At 41.2% G+C, this 22,333-nt stretch overlaps 2 protein-coding genes across 2 annotated transcripts in view; both read left to right on the forward strand.

Moving 5' to 3' along the window:
* Nucleotides 1-2,880: 2,880 nt before the first annotated feature.
* On the forward strand, nucleotides 2,881-11,630 carry LOC118308418 (double-strand-break repair protein rad21 homolog A). The gene is made up of 14 exons (XM_035629974.2): nucleotides 2,881-3,036; nucleotides 4,458-4,646; nucleotides 5,144-5,273; nucleotides 5,578-5,677; nucleotides 5,815-5,921; nucleotides 6,064-6,261; nucleotides 6,389-6,514; nucleotides 6,697-6,822; nucleotides 8,045-8,268; nucleotides 8,743-8,896; nucleotides 8,982-9,127; nucleotides 9,748-9,930; nucleotides 10,077-10,157; nucleotides 10,635-11,630. The coding sequence occupies exons 2-14, from the start codon at nucleotides 4,503-4,505 to the stop codon at nucleotides 10,824-10,826; spliced, it is 1,911 nt and encodes a 636-aa protein (XP_035485867.1). The 5' UTR covers nucleotides 2,881-3,036; nucleotides 4,458-4,502; the 3' UTR covers nucleotides 10,827-11,630.
* Nucleotides 11,631-13,448: 1,818 nt separating this feature from the next.
* The window catches only part of LOC118310575 (eukaryotic translation initiation factor 3 subunit H), a 44,710-nt gene continuing 35,825 nt past the window's right edge, over nucleotides 13,449-22,333 (forward strand). Inside the window, exons 1-2 of the mRNA XM_035633620.2 lie at nucleotides 13,449-13,605; nucleotides 21,198-21,354. Coding sequence (XP_035489513.1) covers nucleotides 13,504-13,605; nucleotides 21,198-21,354 — 259 coding nt within the window. The 5' untranslated portion in view covers nucleotides 13,449-13,503. The remainder of the gene's footprint in view (nucleotides 13,606-21,197; nucleotides 21,355-22,333) is intronic.

Genomic DNA, 22,333 nt, shown 5'->3' on the forward strand with positions numbered 1-22,333 from the left:
TCCAGGATGATCCCATGGTGCATGAGAGCTGCCAACTCAGCTGGAGCAACAGCTATATGAGAGAGATTGCTACCCACAAAACATACACACAGGCACTGGAAGAAAAAGAAGAAAAAAAAACTCAAAGCAAAAAAGATGTACCGGGTGTTAAAGCTGGGGCCAAAGCCCAAACAGGATAAATGAACAAGACCACAGACGTTCTCTTCTTTATGGTCTGTTTACCAAAACAAACACATGAGATTGAGCGATGTTAATGGAAATGAAAAAGTGATTTTCGATAAACCGAGGAGTGAAAACTTACCAACTACCGTTTGGAGAGTTCCACTGCTGCCCCCGGGGGCCAGAAGTCGACCTGTGTGCTAATCAGGTCACCATATCTTAATCCTATTGATGAGATGTGTATCTGCAGTGGAGAAGGATCCCTGCATGCAGCGCAGCCGCGGGCTCGTCCTGAGACCTGGAGTAGAAACTGTGACTCAAATTTACAGAACGTCAACTGTGCTTGGGATATCATGGCAACACGGTCACTGAGATGTTATGATACTGTCTGCAAGTGAAGAGGATTGTTCTGTCACAGGGTTGCTGTCTTGGTATCAGGGGAAATGATGTCATGGTGGCATCTTCTCGTTTGAGGTAACATTATTTTTTAACACTGCAACTAAAAACACATTGCGATTAATTGATGTCATCGCATGTTCTGCTGTCATATGTTGGACTTGAATCAGGAGCACTGAAAAAAAAACAGTTATGTTACTAAAGAGTGTGTGTGTTTAACATAATGAAACATTTATTTACTAGGCTAATTATGACACTATTAGCCAGAAACAATAAATTCCACTGGATTAAAGGAATTCGATTCTTCACTCAGTATTTGCCTGGGTGAAAACCTGTCTCCACTTTAAGCCCACATCTCCTCCGGGTGTTCGTGTGTGCATATAAAATTGAACAAGATGTTTCATTTCATTCAGCGGCGCAGGTAATCATATACTTGTGTTTTATAGTAGGTAGAGATAATCAGATGTTCAGGCTTTTGACTCATAAGTGGGGAAGCATCGGTGCAGAAGAGGCTGGTTTCTCTGAAGCTCTTTGGACGTATCTGTCATGTGACAACAGGAAGCAGCAGGCAGCTATCTGGATAAACATTTTTTGTTTAAAAGACAGGGAGCCCAAATCGGTGTCACCATCCGGACGTGACTCTGCATGTGCAAATCTCTATTTGTCTATCCAAAAAAGGGGCTAGATTTAATATTCCATTCAATCAGTGATGCAACACATCGAAAATCTCCATCCAATTTTTAATTTAAAACCATTTTATATTCATGTGGCCTCCCTTACATCTGCTGGCTTTCAATTGCAGAGTCATGTTTTAGTCATTATGCCCAGATCAATAATTTGTTAATCTCAAAATGAGACTGTTGGTGCAATGATGAAATGTGTGTGAAAGCGAGGACCTGGTTGATTCTTGGAGCATATGTGCAAACACGGTTCAATACATTTAGGGAATTTTCCTCTTCTCTTAAAAACTGACTGGTGTTATGATCATGTGATCATTTTCAGACAGATATCCAGCTACAGATGGACACTCATTGCATGTGACTATGAAATGTTTGACAATTAAATGTATATTCAAATTTTGATTTAACATTACTTAAGTGACGTGTGCAGACCATACCTCGGTTATCAAACCATCCACCCCAATACAGTTACATGGAGCCCTGCTGCTGGCGACTCATAAACATGCTCAGCTGGCAGCAGTTCAACTGCAACAGATGCTGGAGCCTATGAGACAAATCCTCTTTACTGCATACCAATTTTGCAATTTGATTGTAGATGAGTCGGTCTCTCTGTCTGGCATGTTCCTCCTCATCTCTGTATCTAATATACTGTTTGGAAATTGGTTTTGTACCAAGGATTGATTTTATTTGGTTGGCTGAAGATTGATTCCTTCTTGTGTAAATGTTTTGTCTAAGATTATGTCTCTAAACGTACCTTAATTGATTAATTCATTCATCCGTTGTACGAACAACAACAACGAAAAAGTAATTAGTCATTACCAGACCTCTTCTCACAGCAGACTTTTATTGGCAAAACATGGCAGAAAATACTTCACTGGATATTGATTTACTATATTAATAATAATAATAATAATAATAATTACAATAGGGCCTCGGGCCCTAATAATGATAATGACACTGCATTTTCATAATCATAATTATTGGTTTTATTGGTCACAAATGCACTGTGCACAAAGATTATTTTCATAATCAATTAATTTGTCGATTATTTTTTTTGATTAATCAATTTTTTGGTTCGGCCCATAAAATGTCATATGATGGTGAAAAATGTCGATCGTGTTTCCCAAAACACCAATATGATTTTTTGTTTTGTCCACACACCAAAGATATTCAGTTTTACTGTCATAGAGGAGCAAAGAAAGATGGATAGATATTTACTTTATTTATCACTGTTGGGAAATTCCGTTTCACACAGCACACAAAATATATACAATATATACACAAACAAATGTAAAAAAAAATATAGGAATTGCAAAAATATAGAGGATAAGAATAATAAATATAAAGAATTTACATGAATATTAACAGTGGAAATAATGCAGTAGTACAACCAGTTACCAGTAGTGTGCAAAACGAACATGGTTCCCCTACAAACTACTTGAACCGATTAATATATTGATCAAAATAGTTGGCGATTAATTTAGTAATCGATTAACTGTTGCAGCTCTACTGCGCATGCCCCCCCCCCCCCCCCCCCCCCCCTTGGTGAGTGCAGGGTGAGCGCTGCTCCACAGCGCCCCCTATCTCCGCCGGGCGCTCACAGCGGGCTGTCTGTCAGTGTCACTGGCTCCTCCTCCGCCATTTTTGACTGTAAACATCCTGCCGATTTTAAAAGGACAGCGGTGAGCGGGAGGAAGGCGAGTGGCGCCATCTTGGCTCTTTTAATGAGTACAACAGGGGAGCGTTCGCCGGGAGAAATAACATAACCATTTCGAATTTCACTGGAAAGCGGGAGCCGTCGGTGAGTGCGTCCTGCGGCGGAAGTATTTTGCGCGATGTTTGGTGCGTCGCACGGGGGCAAATACGCGTTGCACGTCTGTGTTTATTCGCCGTGGCCTTCGGTGCACAGGGAGCCGTTAGCCTCAAGCTAACGATGCAGTTGTGCTGGCAGAGAGGGAAAAAAGTATGAGCAGGTTTTTGATGAGCGACGTCATTTCTTTCTCTCCGAATTGTAGCCGTCTTTCAGAAGGGCTCCAATTCAACCGGAACGAAGTAACGACTCGGCACGGACGGTGCGTCGCGCGCACAGCTAACGACTCCGCCGCCTCCTTTGTAGTTAGCTGGCGGCTAATTCAGTTGACCCACTTGATGGCGCCGGCTATGCTCCGGGGTCGATCACATCCATTTGGCGCCCTGCGCGCACAACAGCCGACCGAGCAAACACGCACAATTCATGTTTGGGTATTTTTTTCTGTGCCTGCACCGGTGTAGAGTTCCCGATCCTCTTGAGAGGAGTACGATCGAAAGGCGTCGGTTACCGTCAGCGGACATGTGCAATGCTGATGTTTGCCTCCGTCACTGGGCGGAACTTGAGCAGAAGTCAGCGCCTGTTTTGATCTCGTTTAACATCGTAGTTTTTTTCTTAATATTGTGATCTGCGTCTGGTATTTATTATTACGACCCAGTCAAGTTGGTTAAATTGCTCATGGCGTAAAGATTGAAAGGAAATGCACCGAGTGAGCGTTGATTGGTTGTAGGGTTCACGTTAGCTGTGAATTAGCCCTTAAGGCAGCAACACCAGAAGAGCAGATGTTATAAATCAGTATCCAAACGTTTCTTCAAGAGATTACAGACACTCAGTATTTACTTATGATATATTACCTAACTTTCTAATAAGGAAAACAACAAGCTGCTTAATCTTTAATCCATCCACTTCTGATCTGGCTTGTGTTGCCACTGAGACTGTCTGTATCACAACAAACATTAAAATAAATTGTAAATTTCTTACAAAGCATTGATCCCCATATCGCCATGTCACGAACTCTGAAGATATTTTGGCTTTGGCTGATATCGGCATTGTTTTGTCAAACACAATCGTACGGAAGATAAGTTAGGATAAACCTTTATTCGTCCCACAATGGGGACATTTGGACATTACAGCAGCAAAGTGGACAGAAGATGGAAAGAAATTTTAAAAAGCAATAGGTATATACAAAATAAAACAGAAAATATAAAAAATATATATATACATAGCAGCAGCAATAGTTACACGTGAAGAATAAATATAAATATTGCACTTGAAGTGTACCAGTGAATTATTTCTACAGTGGTTGTGTCCTGTGTGTGAAGTTTATCTTGTATGCGGGTACAATTTTGCTTTTTTGTCTCGAACCTTTTCAGAAATGGCTTCTCCTATAACTCCCCCCCCCCCCCCCAACACAGGTAAACCTTACAGCAGTGTGAGTGTGAGCCAAGGGAACCGGGGCAATGTTCTACGCCCACTTTGTCCTCAGCAAACGTGGGCCGCTGGCCAAGATCTGGCTAGCGGCCCATTGGGACAAGAAGCTGACCAAGGCCCATGTGTTCGAATGCAACCTGGAGAGCAGTGTGGAGAGCATCATCTCGCCCAAGGTAAGGAGACAATGACCTGTGATGTTGCTGCAGGCCGTGTGTTCACTTTGCAAGCTTCAGCCATGGTCATATCCTGAATTGTTATTTGTCTCTGCCTTGTCTTAATTGTTACCTCGCAACAATATTTATGAATGTGTCTTTGCAACTTGTCACAATCTTAGAATATTGTTTTAATAATTTCCTCATGGTCATATCTTGAATTGTTATTTGTCTCTGCCTTGTCTTAATTGTTACCTCGCAACAATATTTATGAATGTGTCTTTGCAACTTGTCACAATCTTAGAATATTGTTTTAACAATTTCCCTCATGGTCATATCTTGAATTGTTATTTGTCTCTGCCTTGTCTTAATTGTTACCTCGCAACAATATTTATGAATGCGTTTTTGCAAATTGTCACAATCTTAGAATATTGTTTTAATAATTTCCCTAGTGATTGTTGATCATTAAGACAACCCTTATGGTTAACGTGATTTTTCATTGTGCTTTTTTTCATTAGGTGAAGATGGCACTGCGTACGTCAGGCCACCTGCTCCTTGGGGTGGTGAGGATCTACCACAGGAAGGCCAAGTACCTGCTCGCTGACTGTAATGAAGCCTTCATCAAGATCAAAATGGCTTTTAGGCCGGGTAAGATGCAATGTTGAGACAAATTAGTTCTTCGATTTTTTTCTTTTTAAGAAAATAGTTTGTGCATTTTTCTTTGCTGAGGTTGAGAGCGAAATGGAATTGTTTTTTTTCTTTCTCTATCTTTAAGCAGCAGAGATATTTGAGATTGTCAAGATGAACCACTTATTCTTCTGAATTTGTGATCTACTTTTCCAAACAATTTTTTTTTTATGTTTTACTGTCAGTGAACTGACTTGTTGTTTGTGGTTTACAATCATAGATTACAGTTGTGTTATAACAACATTATACCGTCATTTGGATTCAGGTGTGGTGGATCTACCGGAGGAAAACAGAGAGGCAGCTTACAATGCCATCACCTTACCCGAAGAGTTCCATGATTTTGACCAACCACTCCCTGATCTGGAGTAAGTGAACATTTACTTAAATTTTAGCTGCTTAAGTTTTTTTTATTTATTAAATAATGGATTGGTCTGTATAGTGAGACACTTTATCCAGGCTGTGGTACTCATCCCTGACGTCTTTGTTGTGTTCTTTCAAACAGTGACATAGACGTGGCCCAGCAGTTCACCTTGAACCAGAGCAGAGTAGAAGAGATCACCATGAGGGAAGATGTTGGCAACCTCAGTCTCTTGCAGGACAATGACTTTGGTAGGACACTGTACTATACTGATATATAGACTCATGCTACACAATTATTTTTAGATGACATGGGATTTAGATATGACATAAAATTCCCTGAATACTAACACCACGTTGACATTGTATAATAATAACCCGCTGTACTCTTCAGCTGACTTTGGTATGGACGACCGAGAAATGATGCGTGATGCCAGCACATTTGAGGAGGATATCATGCAGGGAGCCACTGCCTCAAACCTTTTGCTGGAGGCTGAGCCTGGTCCAGCTGCTCTCCCCGACAAGTCCAACCACATGGAGTATGACGACTTTGGGGATGGCTCCATGGGCAACAGCGACGGGGGAATGTTGGGTGAGCAGTTTTATTATCTCATCTACTGTATTGGATTACTGTTGTTGTCTAAGTAGCTCTGTGAGATATTAATGATAAAGTAACAAAAGAATGATCGTCAAGTTAATCCTCTTTTGTTATTTCCCAGTTGATAAGCTGCTGAGTTCCGAAGACGGAGGCGGTATTTTCGACGATCCTCCTGCGATCACAGAAAGTGTCATGATGCCTCCGGATCACGGAGACGACGAGGACGACTTCGACAACCTCCAGTCTCGTAAGTAAAGCAAAATTAAATTACCTAGTTTCAGATGATATTTAAAAGGAAGTTGTTGTTTTTTTGTTGTCCTATACATCTGTTAATCTGTGAAATACCTTTGTAATCATACCATTATCAGTGGTGTGCACATTGTACCAGTACCTGCCTGTAAAACGGGAAATGCAATTTTGTGTGTGTAGCGGGTCCAGACAGCCCAGACTCCGGCCCAGCGGAGCCACTGCCAGCGATGGCTGATCAGACAGAACAGACTACTCTGGTTCACAATGAGGAGGAGGCCTTCGCCCTGGAGCCCATTGACATCACTGGTAAGACTCCTTCATCTTAGAGCAGTATTTAAATAAATATACTCTTTTGAATTGTTGCATTAATTTAATCAACTTCATTCATGAATCCTCTTAAAGAATGGTACCAAGGTATCCATCCCTGACAAGTCTCCGCTTGTATTTACTGTTTCAAATTAGTAGACTCATTTTTTTAGTAGAATGAAGCCCCCACAATTGTTTGATAGCAAATGTGCTAAAAAGTTACCTTTTTAATTATGGGTGGACCATAATTGGGGCTGATACCCATGATTATTATTAGAAATCAAAGAGACATAAAATATTGAGGGGTGATATACATTTGAAAATGAAAATTGTGGTGTCAAAATTATGAATAACATAAATTTCAATAGACTAAGTAACATAAACAACCCCACATACATCCTCCAAGACAATCATATTTTTGAATCAACAAGTGTAAAAAAAAAAAAAATTCAATGTATTTGAACATTATAACCAGAACTGTTGTATCAGATGTGCCTGGATGTACCCAACAGGCCCTGATGCTTACTTTTCCCAAGGAGCACATGTGCTACTTAAGTTGAAAAATTTAGGAGCACATAAAGAACTTTAGGGGCGCAATGAAATTTTTATCACATAATTGGCTTTGAGATGGGAAATGAGGTGACATTTACAAGGAAAAGGATTTTATTTGAGTAAAAAAAAAAAGGTATTATTTCTGCTTCTAACTGTAGTTATTGATGTCCCAATCAAGCCCTGATCCTTATCCCAGTCCGTAAATATCTATCTGGTCATAATAAGTCCTCTCTGATACCTAAATGTAGAATTAACAGCATGTGTACGTGACACAGCCGTAGACTTCTTCTTCTTAATCTCATAAACTTTTTTTTTTTTTTTTTTTTTTGGAGCTTCTTGAGCCGATCACTGATGGTCGTGGTTCAAAAAATATTAAGTTTTATAAGTGTAAGTTACTGCTATGATATGAACAAATGTTCAGACGAGAGAGTGTCGTGCATGACAGTAATCTGCTCAGCTGGTCCTAGCTCTCCTTTGAGCAAAGTGATGGGCTATTCCACAGATGTTTACACATTATTCAGATCTGATAACTTAGTTTAACATAGCAGTTATAGATAGCTGTTTTTTCTGTGTCTTGGATCAACAAATGAACTTAACCCCTACTTTTAATGATGAGAAATAATATTGATGGCGATGGTCACCAAGTACAAATATTTCGTCGGATTTGCAGTGAAAGAGACAAAGGCAAAGCGTAAGAGGAAGCTGATTGTGGACAGCGTGAAGGAGCTGGACAGTAAGACCATCAGGGCCCAGCTCTCCGACTACTCGGACATCGTCACCACACTGGATCTCGCCCCTCCCACCAAGAAGCTAATGATGTGGAAGGAGACCGGAGGAGTGGAGAAGCTCTTCTCTCTGCCCGCTCAACCCCTCTGGAACGCCAGGCTCCTCAAGGTAGCACAAGTTTGTTATAAATACATATGTATGGGAAAAAAAACTGAATACACACGTCCACTCCAGTCAGCTGTCTGCCTGAAATCCCCTGAATATGGAGAATGGTAATGCGCAAGCCACAGCGGAGGCCTTCCTCTCCATGTGAGTCATACCGAAGGCCGTTAAAAGGAAAGGGAGAGAGTATATTTGTAAGATTGTTATATGTATTCATTAACATTCTGCTCATGTTGTGGGATTTTAAAATGAGAACATTGAAGAAACAGAAGGTGGAGCAGGTGATTGGTTTTGTCTCGCTTTTCCCATATCGTTTCACAACCATGTTACCCCTCCAGAATACAGAATGGAGAATGTGTTGATGTATAATTTCGCAGACTTTGCCTTTTGACTTCCATCCTTCTTCCTTATCAGTCCCCTTGCATCGTAATTGTGCCACTACTTTGCTTCACATTTTAACTGTGAAATCTCTTCTGACAGATGTTCACGCGCTGCCTGACGCCTCTGGTGCCAGACGAGCTGAGGAAGAGGAGAAAGGGTGGAGAAGCCGATAGTCTGGATGAATTCCTCAAAGAGCTGGAGAATCCCGAGGTGCCTCGAGAGGAGGTCCTGGGTCAGCACAGAGACGTTATCGGTAAGTCATCATGGAGGAGATGAGCGTAGGTCGTGACAGTTTTTAACTAGGACGCCTTCATACAATCTGTCCACATCTCCCACAGACCAGACTATCATGGAGGAGCCCAGTATGCTGGCAGCCTCTGCAATGGAGGGAAGCAGAACGACCCTGGATGAGACGGCCATGCCTCCTCCCTCCACCCCCCGAGGTGTCAAACGCAAGACCCTGGACAAAGAGGGCCCCCTCCCCGTGAGTGACTGTAAAAAAAAAAGATCTTTGTCAAAAAAACTGGAATTGTGGTTGCACATTTTCTCCTCTGCATTTCAATTGGAGGTGACCAAATGTGGAAAATAAAAAAAATTTCAGTGTTCAGGCATCGGAGCTCTAAAGGGACAGTAAGCCATTTTAATCCAATGCACTTTTTGTACAGCAAATATTTCCTCACGGTACGCTAGCTGTCTCGGCTCAGCCCTGGCTCTGTTAAATGAAAACAAAATATGGTGCGGACCGCACCACACAACACTGTGCAGTTTGTAAACATCACTCCCCGATACCTTTAAGAGATGTGTTGGCGACAGATGCTACCACTCAGGGGTTTTGGTCTCCTTCCTAGCACGCCCGTCTCCCCTGCCTGAAACAACAACGATAAATCCTTCTCCAAAATTGCTTACTGCCCCTTTAATATGTTCCCATTTTTAACCTGTTCGCTGTTTTGGAAAAGATTTAAGGATTTTAAAATCGGGTCGCATTAGTCTTATATAATGGAAAAAAATAGACCTGGTAATTTCTCAGCAATCACAATACATAATCACTTCAGTTGACTACACAGTGTCTCGGTCCTGACTTCCACTCTGCTTCCCTTCTTTCAGATGGCTCCGTTAGAGCAGCAGCAGCAGGCGGCCGACCGCTCGGTCTTGTCTCAGAGGTTAGAGATGCCTCAGGTGGATCTGCCCCCAGAGGAGACCAGCGTCAACCTCAGCCAGCTCCTCCCTGAGCTCGACCTCCTCAACGAGAAGGGCAAAGACAAGAAGGACGATAGCGATGAAGAAGAGGTGAGGGGGGATAACTGATTTTTCTCTGTTACATGGTAGTGGTCATGTAATAGTGATGCCACAATAGAAATTACAATAACAAGTTGTAAAAAAAGCCGTATGAATCTGGGCCAATTGATGCTGATGACTTTATCTGTGGTCCCCAGGACGAGGAAGGTCAGGGAGACCAGGATCAGGAGGAGAAGAGGTGGAACAAGAGAACCCAGCAGATGCTGCACGGACTCCAGGTACATTGTGTTTGTGATATTCTTATGTGTGATATTGCTTTTCTGTGTTCACCTTGTGTAGAATATATTCTCTGTGTATAGAACATGGTCAACCCAGCCCGTCCACTCAGCTCTGCTAGTCCCTCACTGCGAGGAGTTGGCTGCCACCGCTCAACTAAATCCCATTTGTTTGGAAAGTTTTAAGGGTTTTTGCAGTCCTGGTGTCAATGGGGAGTTCTTTCCACCATTGAGGAACAAGTCAGCAAAAACCCTTAAAACTTTTTGCCGACACAAAGGGCGTCGGCTGAATGAATGTAATTTAATATAGGTTGAATTGAGAAAAGCAATTGGGAACCAAGCTTCCTAGCATTGCATTTTCCCCCCTCTCTTTTGATAAAAGTAGATGAAAAATGAGCATCGTATGAATTTTTGAATCATCACCCTAAGGTCAAATGAAAAGAACATGGACTCATCTTTTGTTGCTTCTGTCTCCCGTAGCGCGTCATGGCCAAGACTGGCGCAGACTCTGTCAGCCTGCTTGAATTGTGCCGGAACAACAACAAGAAGCAGGCAGCAGCCAAGTTTTACAGTTTCCTGGTCCTCAAGAAGCAGCAAGCCATCGAGGTCACCCAGACGGAGCCCTACAGCGATATCGTCGCCACCGCCGGACCAAGATTTCACCTTATTTAGACATTGGAAGAACAGAAAAAAAACACTCTGCTTGCAACAGATATACTTTTTTAATTACTCGAGTTTTTTGCCTTTTTAAATTTGTTTTTCCTGTCAGCCCATTTTGTTTCTGGGGAAAGGGGGCGGGAGTAGTGGAGAACTGGGTTTGGAAACTTTTTAAAAAAGGATTTTACTGTACTACAGATGGAATCATGCAGTATTCATTTGGGTCAAATGGAGTGAGGAAGAATGTTTAACAATTATATTTATAAAGAAACATCTTTTTTGTCACCGATTTGCAAGCTTCATTATGTTTTGTAAGTTAAATTTCCACTGTCTGCTCATTCCATACGTTTTGTGCTATTGCCCCCGTCACACCAGAAATCTTGGAGATTTTAGAAGAAAAAAAAAAGCCCTGTATTTTCACACGATATCCCTCGTTGACTCTACATGTTCTGGAAAGGTACTGTTTTATTGCTCAGAAGTGTAACCTCTTCCACCTTCTCCTCGTTGCACTTGCTCTTTCATGATTAAACAAAAAGGCTAATCTAAAAAAAACAACAATAAAAATTGGTAAATCTTACCTGGCATTTAATATCATGTTTCAGATGTATAATTCAAGCAGTGTATCAGTTAAGTTCTTTTGGATCTTTTTTTTTTTGTACCTTTATATGTTTATGCTTATTCACCTTTTTGCATTATGTAACTAGGTAATGTACTTGTTACAGTTATGTTCGGTATCCCACCTTTTTAGTCTTCTGGTAACTTCTAGTTGTGATACATCTGTAAAGATTTCAAATAAACTGTTTTAAGTACTTGGTAAAACTGGATATTCATTTTTTGTGTCATGTTTTAAATTGGGTTACTTTATATCTATATACACATAGGTACCTTCTATGTAAAATCTATCTCATAACCTTAAATTCAAAGAAACATAAGTTTCAACTCTCCTTGATAACAGAGTAATGAGCGAGGATTTCAAGCAATCACCTGCAGGTCTTGTTTTACAGAGTTTAATCAGTGAATACTTTGTGTTGATGGCTAATCAAGTGGCTCACCATTAATTAAATATTACTGTCCAAAAATCTAACAGAGCTTCACCAACAATCAACTTAAAAAAATGTGTCAAATCCTTCTCCAGTCCAATTTGTACAAATTTTATCCAAAAATTCAAACGAAATTCTTTTGGAAAATCTTTATTCAAAAATGTGTCTAAAATGGGAAATCATCCAAGTGCTGGGATGTATTTTTCAAAGAGTGTTTTTTTCCCTTTAACTAAAAACTAGTTTAAAGACCAGTTTGAAAGAAACTTTACTTAAAAGAAGAATGTTTCTCAATCAGGAGCCATTCACATTTTTTAAGGGAAACACAATGACACAATTTGACATATTTAATTTTAGTGATATTATAATTTAACAACAACAGTCATTTCACTGGGTAAAAACCAGTTTGGCTGCTTTCGGCACCTCAACCAGAAATGCATGAGAAGACGCAAAAGAAAATGCAACTGCAGCTCGTCAAACTCAGCTCATTCCAGATAATATTTGTCCTATTTGTGCGATGATTTTCCCTGTTTATGACACGCAATACCATAAGTCCCACAGTGTATAATAATTTCAACCTTTCAATAGTTGTCCAGTAGCATTAGTGTGAGCTGTGTCATTCATTCCCAGGGTACTCCAGGTAAAATGTGGATCATATGTCCATATTTATGTCTCAAAAGGCCAGCACGACATCAACCCAGTGCAACGCAGGAAACTTTTTGTGTAAAAAAACAACAACAAAAAAAACAATTGTAAAAGGGTTCATCTCTCATATAATCACCAGGTGAGAAAACAATACAAGTCATGATGTGATATGTTTGTTGTAACTATCTCAAATATCAACAAATATGAAAAATAAAGTTGAACGAATTGACAACTGTATTATGGTTTTCATTGTCTGTTGATTGATTGAAAGAATACATTACTGTAATACTGTAATCTCACCACAAGATGAGTTAATTGAGAAAAATATTTACTATTGTTGCATATTTTTAATGTTTTTTGTGAGAGTCGGAGCATTTAAAAAAATGCCAGCAGTCATTTTTGGTCAGTTCCTATATCAGTCTGTGTGCTAATGGTATTCAATACGAAACATCTTGAGCTTGCATGAGAGGGAGAGGAGAGAGGAGGAAAAGTATTCACTTCAGGACAACCTCAGTGTAGAGGAGGAGAGGATAACACCAGGAGGAAGGAGTATCCTATGATAGGATAGGACTACTTAAAGGATGTAATGAACTCAATGATGAAAATGATGACCATAAAATCCAGACTGGCGTCTATTATTCGAAATTAAGTATCTCTCTATCGCTCGTGTTTTAATATTGTTTTTATACATATATATACTTTTTTTTTATACAGATATGTGACCTGAAAACGGTATTATTGTTGGAATGCTGATTTTAATTGTCTGTGATTTGTATGTTTTTGTGAAAGCATTTTATGAAGCTACTTCTGAAAGGCACTATATAAATACAATTATTATATTATATTATAATATTGCTGTGCCAGCGGTGGAAATAACGAAGTGGAACTTCTTATTCGCCTAATACCCTTTGTTTCTGCACGAGCAGGGAAAAAAAGGGAGAACGCACAGTTACCGGAAACGTCCGTCACTGAAAGCCGTCCTTCCTTCTTGCCCGCGTGTGGTGTTCGAGATGGCTTCACGTAAAGAGACCGCTCCGACAACCAGCGCCGTGGTGGCGTCTACGACCGGCACCCTGGACTCCCCCGTCAAACAGATCCAGATCGAGGGACTGGTGAGTGTCACTGCGGTGCTTACGTGTCGAACGTCGGTGGCGGGTGTGAGAGAAGACCGGTCTCCGGGTGTTAGCCGGTGCCGACGCGAGCTAATATGTTAGCATCATCATCATGGCGGACAGATCCTGTGAAGGGGTTTAACCAACTGATTTTAAAACGTTCACTACGTTGGTTTAATCTGTGAAGCCGGACGAGACTCACCGACAAAAATATATATATATAATATTTAGTTTACATCCCTTTAACTGCTGGAAAGGCTAATAACAAATAACTATCCAACGGGGCCTCGAGCTAGCCGGTGTTGGCTTTCCGGGGAAGCTACAGGGGTGTTTGATTCGAAAGGCAGGACCTCCCCGGCGGTCGGGTTGATAACGAGGATCACTCAGCCGTGTTCAGTATCACGAGCTTTGTATTTCAACGCGGTGGCTTTTGATTTTCTTCTGAGGCTTCACAGAGATTACTTGTCTCTTGAAAACCAAAGCTGAGTTTGGCCCTTTCTGATGATTCCCCGGGGTATCTTTAAAACACGTACCTAATTTAGTCCCTGCATTAAGTAAGCATCCTTTTTTAAATTAAGGAGTAAATGGAATGAATGCAAGTGTGTTCGTATAGTCAACACAAAAAAATTAATTGCAACAATAAATAGCCGATGTACAAGCTCCTCACTCAAAAATTGCAGAGAAATTGCCGGGCAGATCACCGATAAGCGACGGATCTCTGGTGTGTTTGCTTGTTAGCCTTTTCATACGAAACGTATTCGACTCCCCAAATGTGGCAAAATATTGACCTCAGTCAGATCTTTCACGTAGACGACACGAAGGTGGCTTGTGTTTTGCATTGTGGCTGTCCGCATGTGCCTGGAGATATCAGACCAAATTCAGACCTAATATTTCTCTGTATTGTTTGAACTGAACCCTCCCGTCTTACGGCTCGTGGCACCAGTGTCTGCCAGTGTGTCGCTCTGAAGATGGCGTGTCACGTGTTGAAACTGACCATCAAACAAACCTTTTAAACCTATACATTTTGTTCATATTCTGCAGTACCCCTGTATAAACAGCAGAGGACAAACTTGCTTCACTGCCCATGCACTGTAATGACCCCCCCCCCCCCCCCTCACTGCCCCTGAACCGCACTGGACACAAAGCAGCTCATTTGCCCGGCGTGCCTCAACGCGGTAGCGGGACTTTTAGTTGCCAGCTGCTTCCCTCCCTTTTATCTTTTCTCATTAAAGCTGCCCCAGAGTCTCGGGGCCCTAATTTCAAATCTAAATATTTCACCTCAGCAGCGTGTATTATTTAGACCTCCTAATGAGATTTTCCTAATTCATTTTCTCACTCTCATCAACCAAACATTTTTTAATCGCAGCCGTTAAATCACAGTCGAGAGCTGTTTAGTGTGCAGCCGCCGTTTGGATGCAGAGTGTTGAAGGAAAGGTTTGGGTTGAGTTGTGAAACGCGCCTCACCTGAAATGCGTTGATATGCAGCCGTTGTTGTTGCTGCTGCCTTGCGTCATGACCCGTCTGTCAGAGGTTTGGCTGGGGGGCGTTGCCCACAGACGGCATCACCTCTGCTGTGTAGTAAAATTGGATTGGTTTCCTCGCTTTTGAAGGAGGCTTCACTGGCTGATGTTGCCACAGGAGCAGAGTGCTGCACAGCGATGGGTTCCATTAAACGCACACTGAGATCACACCTGTGCGTTTGAAGAAGACTTTATTTATTCGGACGCGTGACGCTCGCCAGACAGCGGCCCTACTCGCACGCTGTGAATCAAGGAAAAGTCAGGGTACATTGTGCAGCAGCACATTTTGACATTAAAGCTCAGGGGCTTAAAGAGGCTGGAAATATGTCAACGTTGGTTTTAACATTTCCTACCAGTGGCAGGCAGTCACATCCTCTGTTTTTTTTTGGGGGGGGGGGGGGGGGGGGGGGGGGGATTATATGAATGGGTAAAACACTGTGGCAGAACAGACCCGTCTTCTCCCTGAGGCTTTTCCACTTGTCTCAGGTCCTTAAGTCAGGACTCGTCCAGAAGGTCTTCACACTACGTAATGTCACAGCTCGTCTGTGACACACACAGACACCAGAGATGACTTACTACCCAGTGTAGAAACATATGTTTTCATCTGTATGGTACAGCCACTCATTGCTGTGGTTCCTCTTATTGCTTCATAATACAGAATCTACAATTTATGTTTCCTTGGTATTTTAAAGTTGATATTCGTAGTTTTTCAGTCCTTGGTAAAAATAAAGATAAAAATGAAAGCCGCGATCTGATTTCATGCTGCAAACGGTTCCGCACAACAGCAGGTCACAGTGAAGTTGGTCACCTCGCTGTGGCGGCGGCTTGTTGTTCAGCTCCTGCCTTGAAAACTCAAAAATGATCTTCTTTCTTGTCTTGTTTACGCCGTGGTTGCTTCTCAATAAAAGTCACTCGTTTCCCCAGTTGAATGGTTTTAATGTGGAGCAGCAGCAGTAGGAAGATGTTTGTATAGTGCAGATAGGGCTATAGGAGACTGAACAGTAAACAATGTGGCAGGTATCAACGCGATGACGTTACAAACTACTCAACTAATGCTGTTTACATTATATAATCTGCATTGTTTACTGTAAGTCCCTCCTCGATTTGAAGGCAGCTTTAATCTAATGTTTGAATGGCGGCTCTCTGACACAAACAATGATAACTCATATATGGCGAGGTAATTGAAAGTAAATTAAATGTCTATTGCTGAAAACACGAAGACCATTTATAGTATGAAACACAGACACTTTCATGACACTTGCACGTTCAGAACGACAGGAATAATTGATTACAAGAACACTTGATCTGTAATGACGTACTACAGACAAGACATCTTGTAACATTTAATGAGTGAATTATTGCTGCAGATGAAATTGAGTAGCATATATTCAAGAGTGGAGTGATCAGGTGTTGTTGTTAGAAGTCACGTAACTCCTCGATTCTTTCTTTGCCCTAATTCACAGTAACGCCTCCCGTTGGTTGTCGTGAGAGCCACTGGCTATCATTTGTCAGTCTTGGACTTCTTCACACTGCAAAGTCCAACTTGGCCCAACGAAATCAAACATGTTTGAAAAAGATCTAATCAGGCCAACGGGCGAAAGCTGGCAGACAAAGTGGGAATCCACGTAACCCAACAAATGACTCGTGCCGCACAAAAGTGTTCTCTCTTGCCAAGTATATTACAGCCAACATTGAGTCTGGACTACATCTCCACATCAGTGGCGCAAAAACAAAAGTCATTACAGGGTTGTCTCTGTCTTGCGGTATTTTCCTCATATCTCTAGCCCCGTTGTGGCGGGAATATGAGCACTTTTGTGCAAGTGAGAGAGAAGATTTACGATGAGAATTAAAGGCAGGCAACGTGGGATTTGGACCGCAATTGATTTTGCTCAGTTCAATTTTAAGCTTGTTGATTTATAATGCGCTGTCCACATATCAATCTTGGGCCTCTCCATATGAGGTGAACTCAGTGGGCTAGCTGCTGGTGAGCGAGATCAATAGAGAGTGTGTGTGTGGGTCTGGGCATTATTCATGTCGTAAGGACCTAAATATGTTTATACAATCACATAATGGGGACCTCTTTACCTCACAAGGATAAATAGCAAGCGACCCATAATGTAAATCATTAATTTAAATGTGAATACATGTTTTAAGGTTATGGAGTAATTAGAGTTTGGCAAGAAGTAGTTATGGTTTAGTTTCAAGGGAGTAAATGTAACTTGATGACTGTAATGTAAAGTTGAGACAGGAGAGATTGTCCTGTGTGTGTGCATGCGTGCGTAGGTTTGCACAAACCTGGAGATTTCCAGGCTTTGCTTAAAACACCGGATGGCAATTACTCGACATCAGGAAGCCCGCACAACAAATCCACTGAAACCCCCGCCCTCCGCCCTTCCTTCTCTTCCTCTCACATTGCCTTTCTGTAGGTTCAGGAGTTTTCTTAAAACCCCTGCTCGAATTTAGTTTCATTTATTTGACCTTCCTGGAGTTGTTTTTAGCCAATTGGCCAGCTCTCACCTCCTCCTCTTCCACCTGGATGCTATTTAAGCGCGTGATGAACAGATTGCCAGCAGTTGGATAGCTTCAGAGCATTGTGTATCTGTGCTATCTGCACTCATTGAAACAGTGAGACTAGAAAAGCTATTTGCTGGCAGAAAAGGGAGCCAGAGATCAAGGGGGGGGCAGGTGTGCTTTGTAAAGCAGCTACCACTGCTGATCCTGAGGACTTCTACTGAAGCCCTTCTCCGCCTTTCTTTCCCCCTCGTTCTCACTCGCTGTCATTTGTTCACCCATCGCTCTCCTCGCCTTCGCCTGGTCCCCTCATGCTGTCTTTTGTCATCATTATCTTTATCCTTCTGGTTTCGCATTCTCCCCTATTCTCTGTTGCCTTTCGTACCTGTTTCTTTTCCTATCACCTTCTCCAGTCACCGCTCTCGCTCTCTCTCGCTCCCTCAACCTCCCCCGACCTATTGTCCAGACCTTCATCGTCTCAGTCAGAGAAGCCAAGGCTGGCAGGCAGAGAATGAGATTTGTTTTTCTCCCCACTCCACCCCACATCGCCTCCCTTCTCCTGCCCCTAGCTCTTTTACTTGTTGCATGACAGGTCTAGCACTCTATTGAAATAAATCATCTCCCCAGACACATGCATGTGTGTCTATGCGTGTGTGTGTGTGTGTGTGTGTGTGCGCTCGCGCATTGGCTTGTGAGACCGGTGAGGGCTCCCTCATGGTGGTGATAGGTGTTTTGTTGTGAGCATGGCTCCAGGACTGCCACCCTGCTCCTGCATGTATGTGAGTGTATGTATATTATTAATGCCTCTGGCTGTGACCTGCTCACACTGTTTTCAGCGTGATTTATGCTCTCTCCCGCCACACTATGCTTTCAGCTTCTCATCCTGTTCCCGTTCATTTAGATGCTTTGCCTTTTTCTCGTCACTCTTCGCTTTGGTGATGCAGCATTACAGTTTAAACCAGATCTTCAATCATGTGGATGCTTGTCCGTTTGGCCCATTTTTATCTGGCATTAAAAATTAAATGGTTTCGGTGATGCATGGACACTCTGTCTATCTGAGGCACGACAGTTAGGGATATCAGAGTACAAGTCCAAATATACCCTCCCACCATCCCGGGGTGGCATTTTTCTTAACATTTCTTTGGGTGCCACCTCCTCTTTTCTCCGTGTAAATTGCTAAGCCGTGCTGAATATTAACTTGCCTTTTGTAAGCTCTAGAGATCAGTGATGCACCAGCGTTGAAGCCGACAGGTGGTGCTTACCACTCAATTTTCCTCAACCATAGCCAGCATTGTAACATTGCCCAGAATTTCCTCCTAAATTGTATTTTTGTGGTTTTATGCAAGAGCTCGGTGACCAGTGAACAGTGTAGAATGGTGGCTGAAAATTTATCATGTTTAAAGGCTATCTTAGTGACCAGTCAGATTTGAAATTTGAATCCTTTTTGTCTGAGGACATACTTTGTAACCTTAATTAGGTACACACATGAGTATTATGAAATCCATTATAACTGTACTGCCATGAAGTCAACAACGAAAAAATATTTCCATAAGAAGTGATTGTGACACAACGAAATAAAGGATTAAGAACAAAATGAAAGGATAGACAAATCTAAGGGATCCCTATCAAGACTGTTGTTCATGTAATGTCTTTATGTAAAAAAAATTGCCAATATATTGTTTGTGATTTTTTTAATTACTTGCAAATTTCAATGTCTCTATTGACCTCAAAAATTAGTATTGGTCCGGCTACAGTAGCTTCCTTTCGGAAAGTGGATATTGGTAAGTATGGCTTGCAGATTTATATAATAGGTAAAAAATAATTTTTTGTTGTATACTTTGAGGACGTATTTACTGGTCTTTAAAAAGAGTAAACTCTAATTATAGTCTGAATTTAATATCTATACTAGTGTTGCTTACAGACAGCTGCAGTTATATTGGATTACAAACCTGACTGAAAGCATTTAAATGTAGGAGTTATAATAGGTTTCCAGAGTGGAGGTGGTGATCCTCTTAAGGGTGGGCTGAACCTTGCAAGAATGAACATTTATAAAGGCGTCACACAGATAAATGGCAAGGACTAATTTCTAGGAAAAATCGACTTATTTCCAGTCAGTTCATCAGTATTCATGTGCTCGCAGCTGCTCAACGCCGCCGGAAAGATGCTTGCTCGCTAAGTTGAATTTTGAGACTTTAGAGGTGGTGACAGTGGCTGATGCACATTGGGATGCACAGTGTTTGACTGCCTGGGTGACCCCGTGTGAATTTTTGTTGAGTTTTGCACCTTTTTTTGGACATGTAAATATACAAAATCTGTTTCATATCGTCGAACGTTGGGGAAAAAACCCCATCCTCCAGTGGAATTTTAAAAATGTGCAGGTCCAAATGTGTTCATGGATGGGCCTTTTGATATATCCCATATCAATTTATTTTGAACATTTTGTCATTTGTTTTTGAGGTCTTGTGATAATTTAGTGTACCAGATGTCTTCCAGTTTTCTTTGAATTATCTTGGTGAGGACTTTCAAAGTCATATTTCCACATGAGAAGGACCTGTCTAAAATACAGCCGAGATAATTTACATTGTCTTTCACAGTTATATGAAAGTCTCCGCCTTTGACTATAAAAACCGGTGACCTTGCTAATTTTATCTTGGCACCAAAAATCGTTACATTTTTCTACTATCTCTTATCTGACCATGTACTTATATTTTATAAGTTCCTCACTCAAACTCTGTTTTATCTTTTATGTGGTACCATTAAAACAGTATTGTCAGCAGCATATAAAAAATACTGCACGAGAAAGCTTTTTTAGCCAATTTACATATAACGGAAAAATAAAGGGCCTAGTATACTACCCTGTGGCACTCCACACCCCACGATTCCTGAATCTTTAAGGTTGCCATCTCCAGTTCAGCATCATTTTAAATATGAATGGACCCAATTCAGGGTCAGCCCACTTAAACCCATGCCTCCCAATTTCATTAATATATAAGTAATTCAGTGCAGCAGAATTTTGTGTAGCCTTCCCCAAATGCCTCTAAACTATCCCGTCTCTGAGCTCTGCAGCCAGAATTTTGTTTTTGCTTTGTCATTGGGTGGTGAGTGCAGATTGATGAGGGGAAATTATTTATTTTAATGTTGGCATTAGGGTGCATCTAATAAAATGTGTTTATATATATATAGATATAGCAAAAAGAACAGCGAAAGGAAAACCACTGAATTGCAGCGGGAGGGATGAAAAACGGCAGCTTGTAAATGTCGAATTAATTAACACTGAAAAACTAATGAGCACAAATCAAGATGGGGAGCAGGGTTGAAGCAACTGAATCGAACAACATAAATCAAAGGATGATAAAAGACATTAAAGAAAAATGCTGTAACTACCACAAAATGCACAAACAATGGGCAGCTATAAATTAGCTGTGGTACAGAAAATGATATCACTTTTCAGAAACGATTATTGTTGGGAGGGGGAAGCCGCCTCCTCTCCCCTCTCTGCCTCTGTTCTTTCGCGGGTAATTTGATACCTCATTGATATTGGTCTTTTGTTTGTTTTCACAGGTTGTGCTGAAGATTATCAAGCACTACCAGGAAGAGGGCCAAGGCAGCGAAGTGGTTCAGGGCGTCCTGCTGGGCCTGGTAGTCGAAGACCGGCTGGAGATCACCAACTGCTTCCCTTTCCCCCAGCACACTGAAGATGATGCAGACTTTGATGAAGGTAACTGACTGCAGTCTTTACTTTCTGTTTCTTCTCCTGCCTCTAGAAAAAATGCACAACGCCCCCACAAACAATATAACAACAGAGTCCCAAATGACTTCCTGTTATGTCCAAAATGCCAAACCAACAATGGCGCTACTGATTATAGCCGGTAGATTCAAAAGACGCTAATTAATGATAAGGTCACACAGAAGCTTTAGTATTAGCCTTTTCTCAAAATTAGTAAAAGATTGCTTTTTTTGTCATTATAATGTTTGTCATAATGAATTAAAAAGAACATTTAATTAGTAGGGAGTAATTAAATTGATGCAGCAAAAAGCATTGAAAATTTTGATTTGAAAAATATTTGTTAAAAAATGTGTTTTGTTTTGGTTGGAAAATCATTTTATTGTTGATATTATTTCATCTGTCTGTTCTGTCCTTGACAGGGGGGGTGAAAAATCCATTTTGGGATTTCAATGGACATTTAAAATATTGAAAGTTGGTAAATTTGAGAACAAATCAAGACACTAAATGTTTTTTGAAAATGGGCATAATAACGTAATGGAAAATACTTGAATTTATATATTTTTATAGAAATAATCCTATCATCATACAGTCCCTACAGCCAGGTGATTATATTTGAGCAGCATATATCAATGATCTTCCCACTATTTCAGCAGCTAATAAAGAATCTCACATTTTTGGACCACCGTTTTGGGTTGTTGTCCAACCTCTTGCTAAATGTGCATTTGCGTTTGAAAGATAATATTTCCACATCCTTGAAGAAAAATTAGATTGTTGAGGCTACTCAGATCATCAATTCACTGAGCGTTGCTGTGTTTTCATGGAAGTGTGTGAAAGATGTCCCAAAAGACAATGCTGACTTTTAACTAAGCTTAACTAGGTGTTGGGTGTCCTACACTGTCAGCACCAGGGTTGACGTGTGAGGGCAGTGGGGCAGGGACAGAGTCGCGTGTTTGATTTAGTTTTTATCTGC

This window comes from Scophthalmus maximus, chromosome 1, assembly GCF_022379125.1.
Source record: "Scophthalmus maximus strain ysfricsl-2021 chromosome 1, ASM2237912v1, whole genome shotgun sequence".
NCBI classification, from domain to species: Eukaryota; Metazoa; Chordata; class Actinopteri; order Pleuronectiformes; family Scophthalmidae; genus Scophthalmus; species Scophthalmus maximus.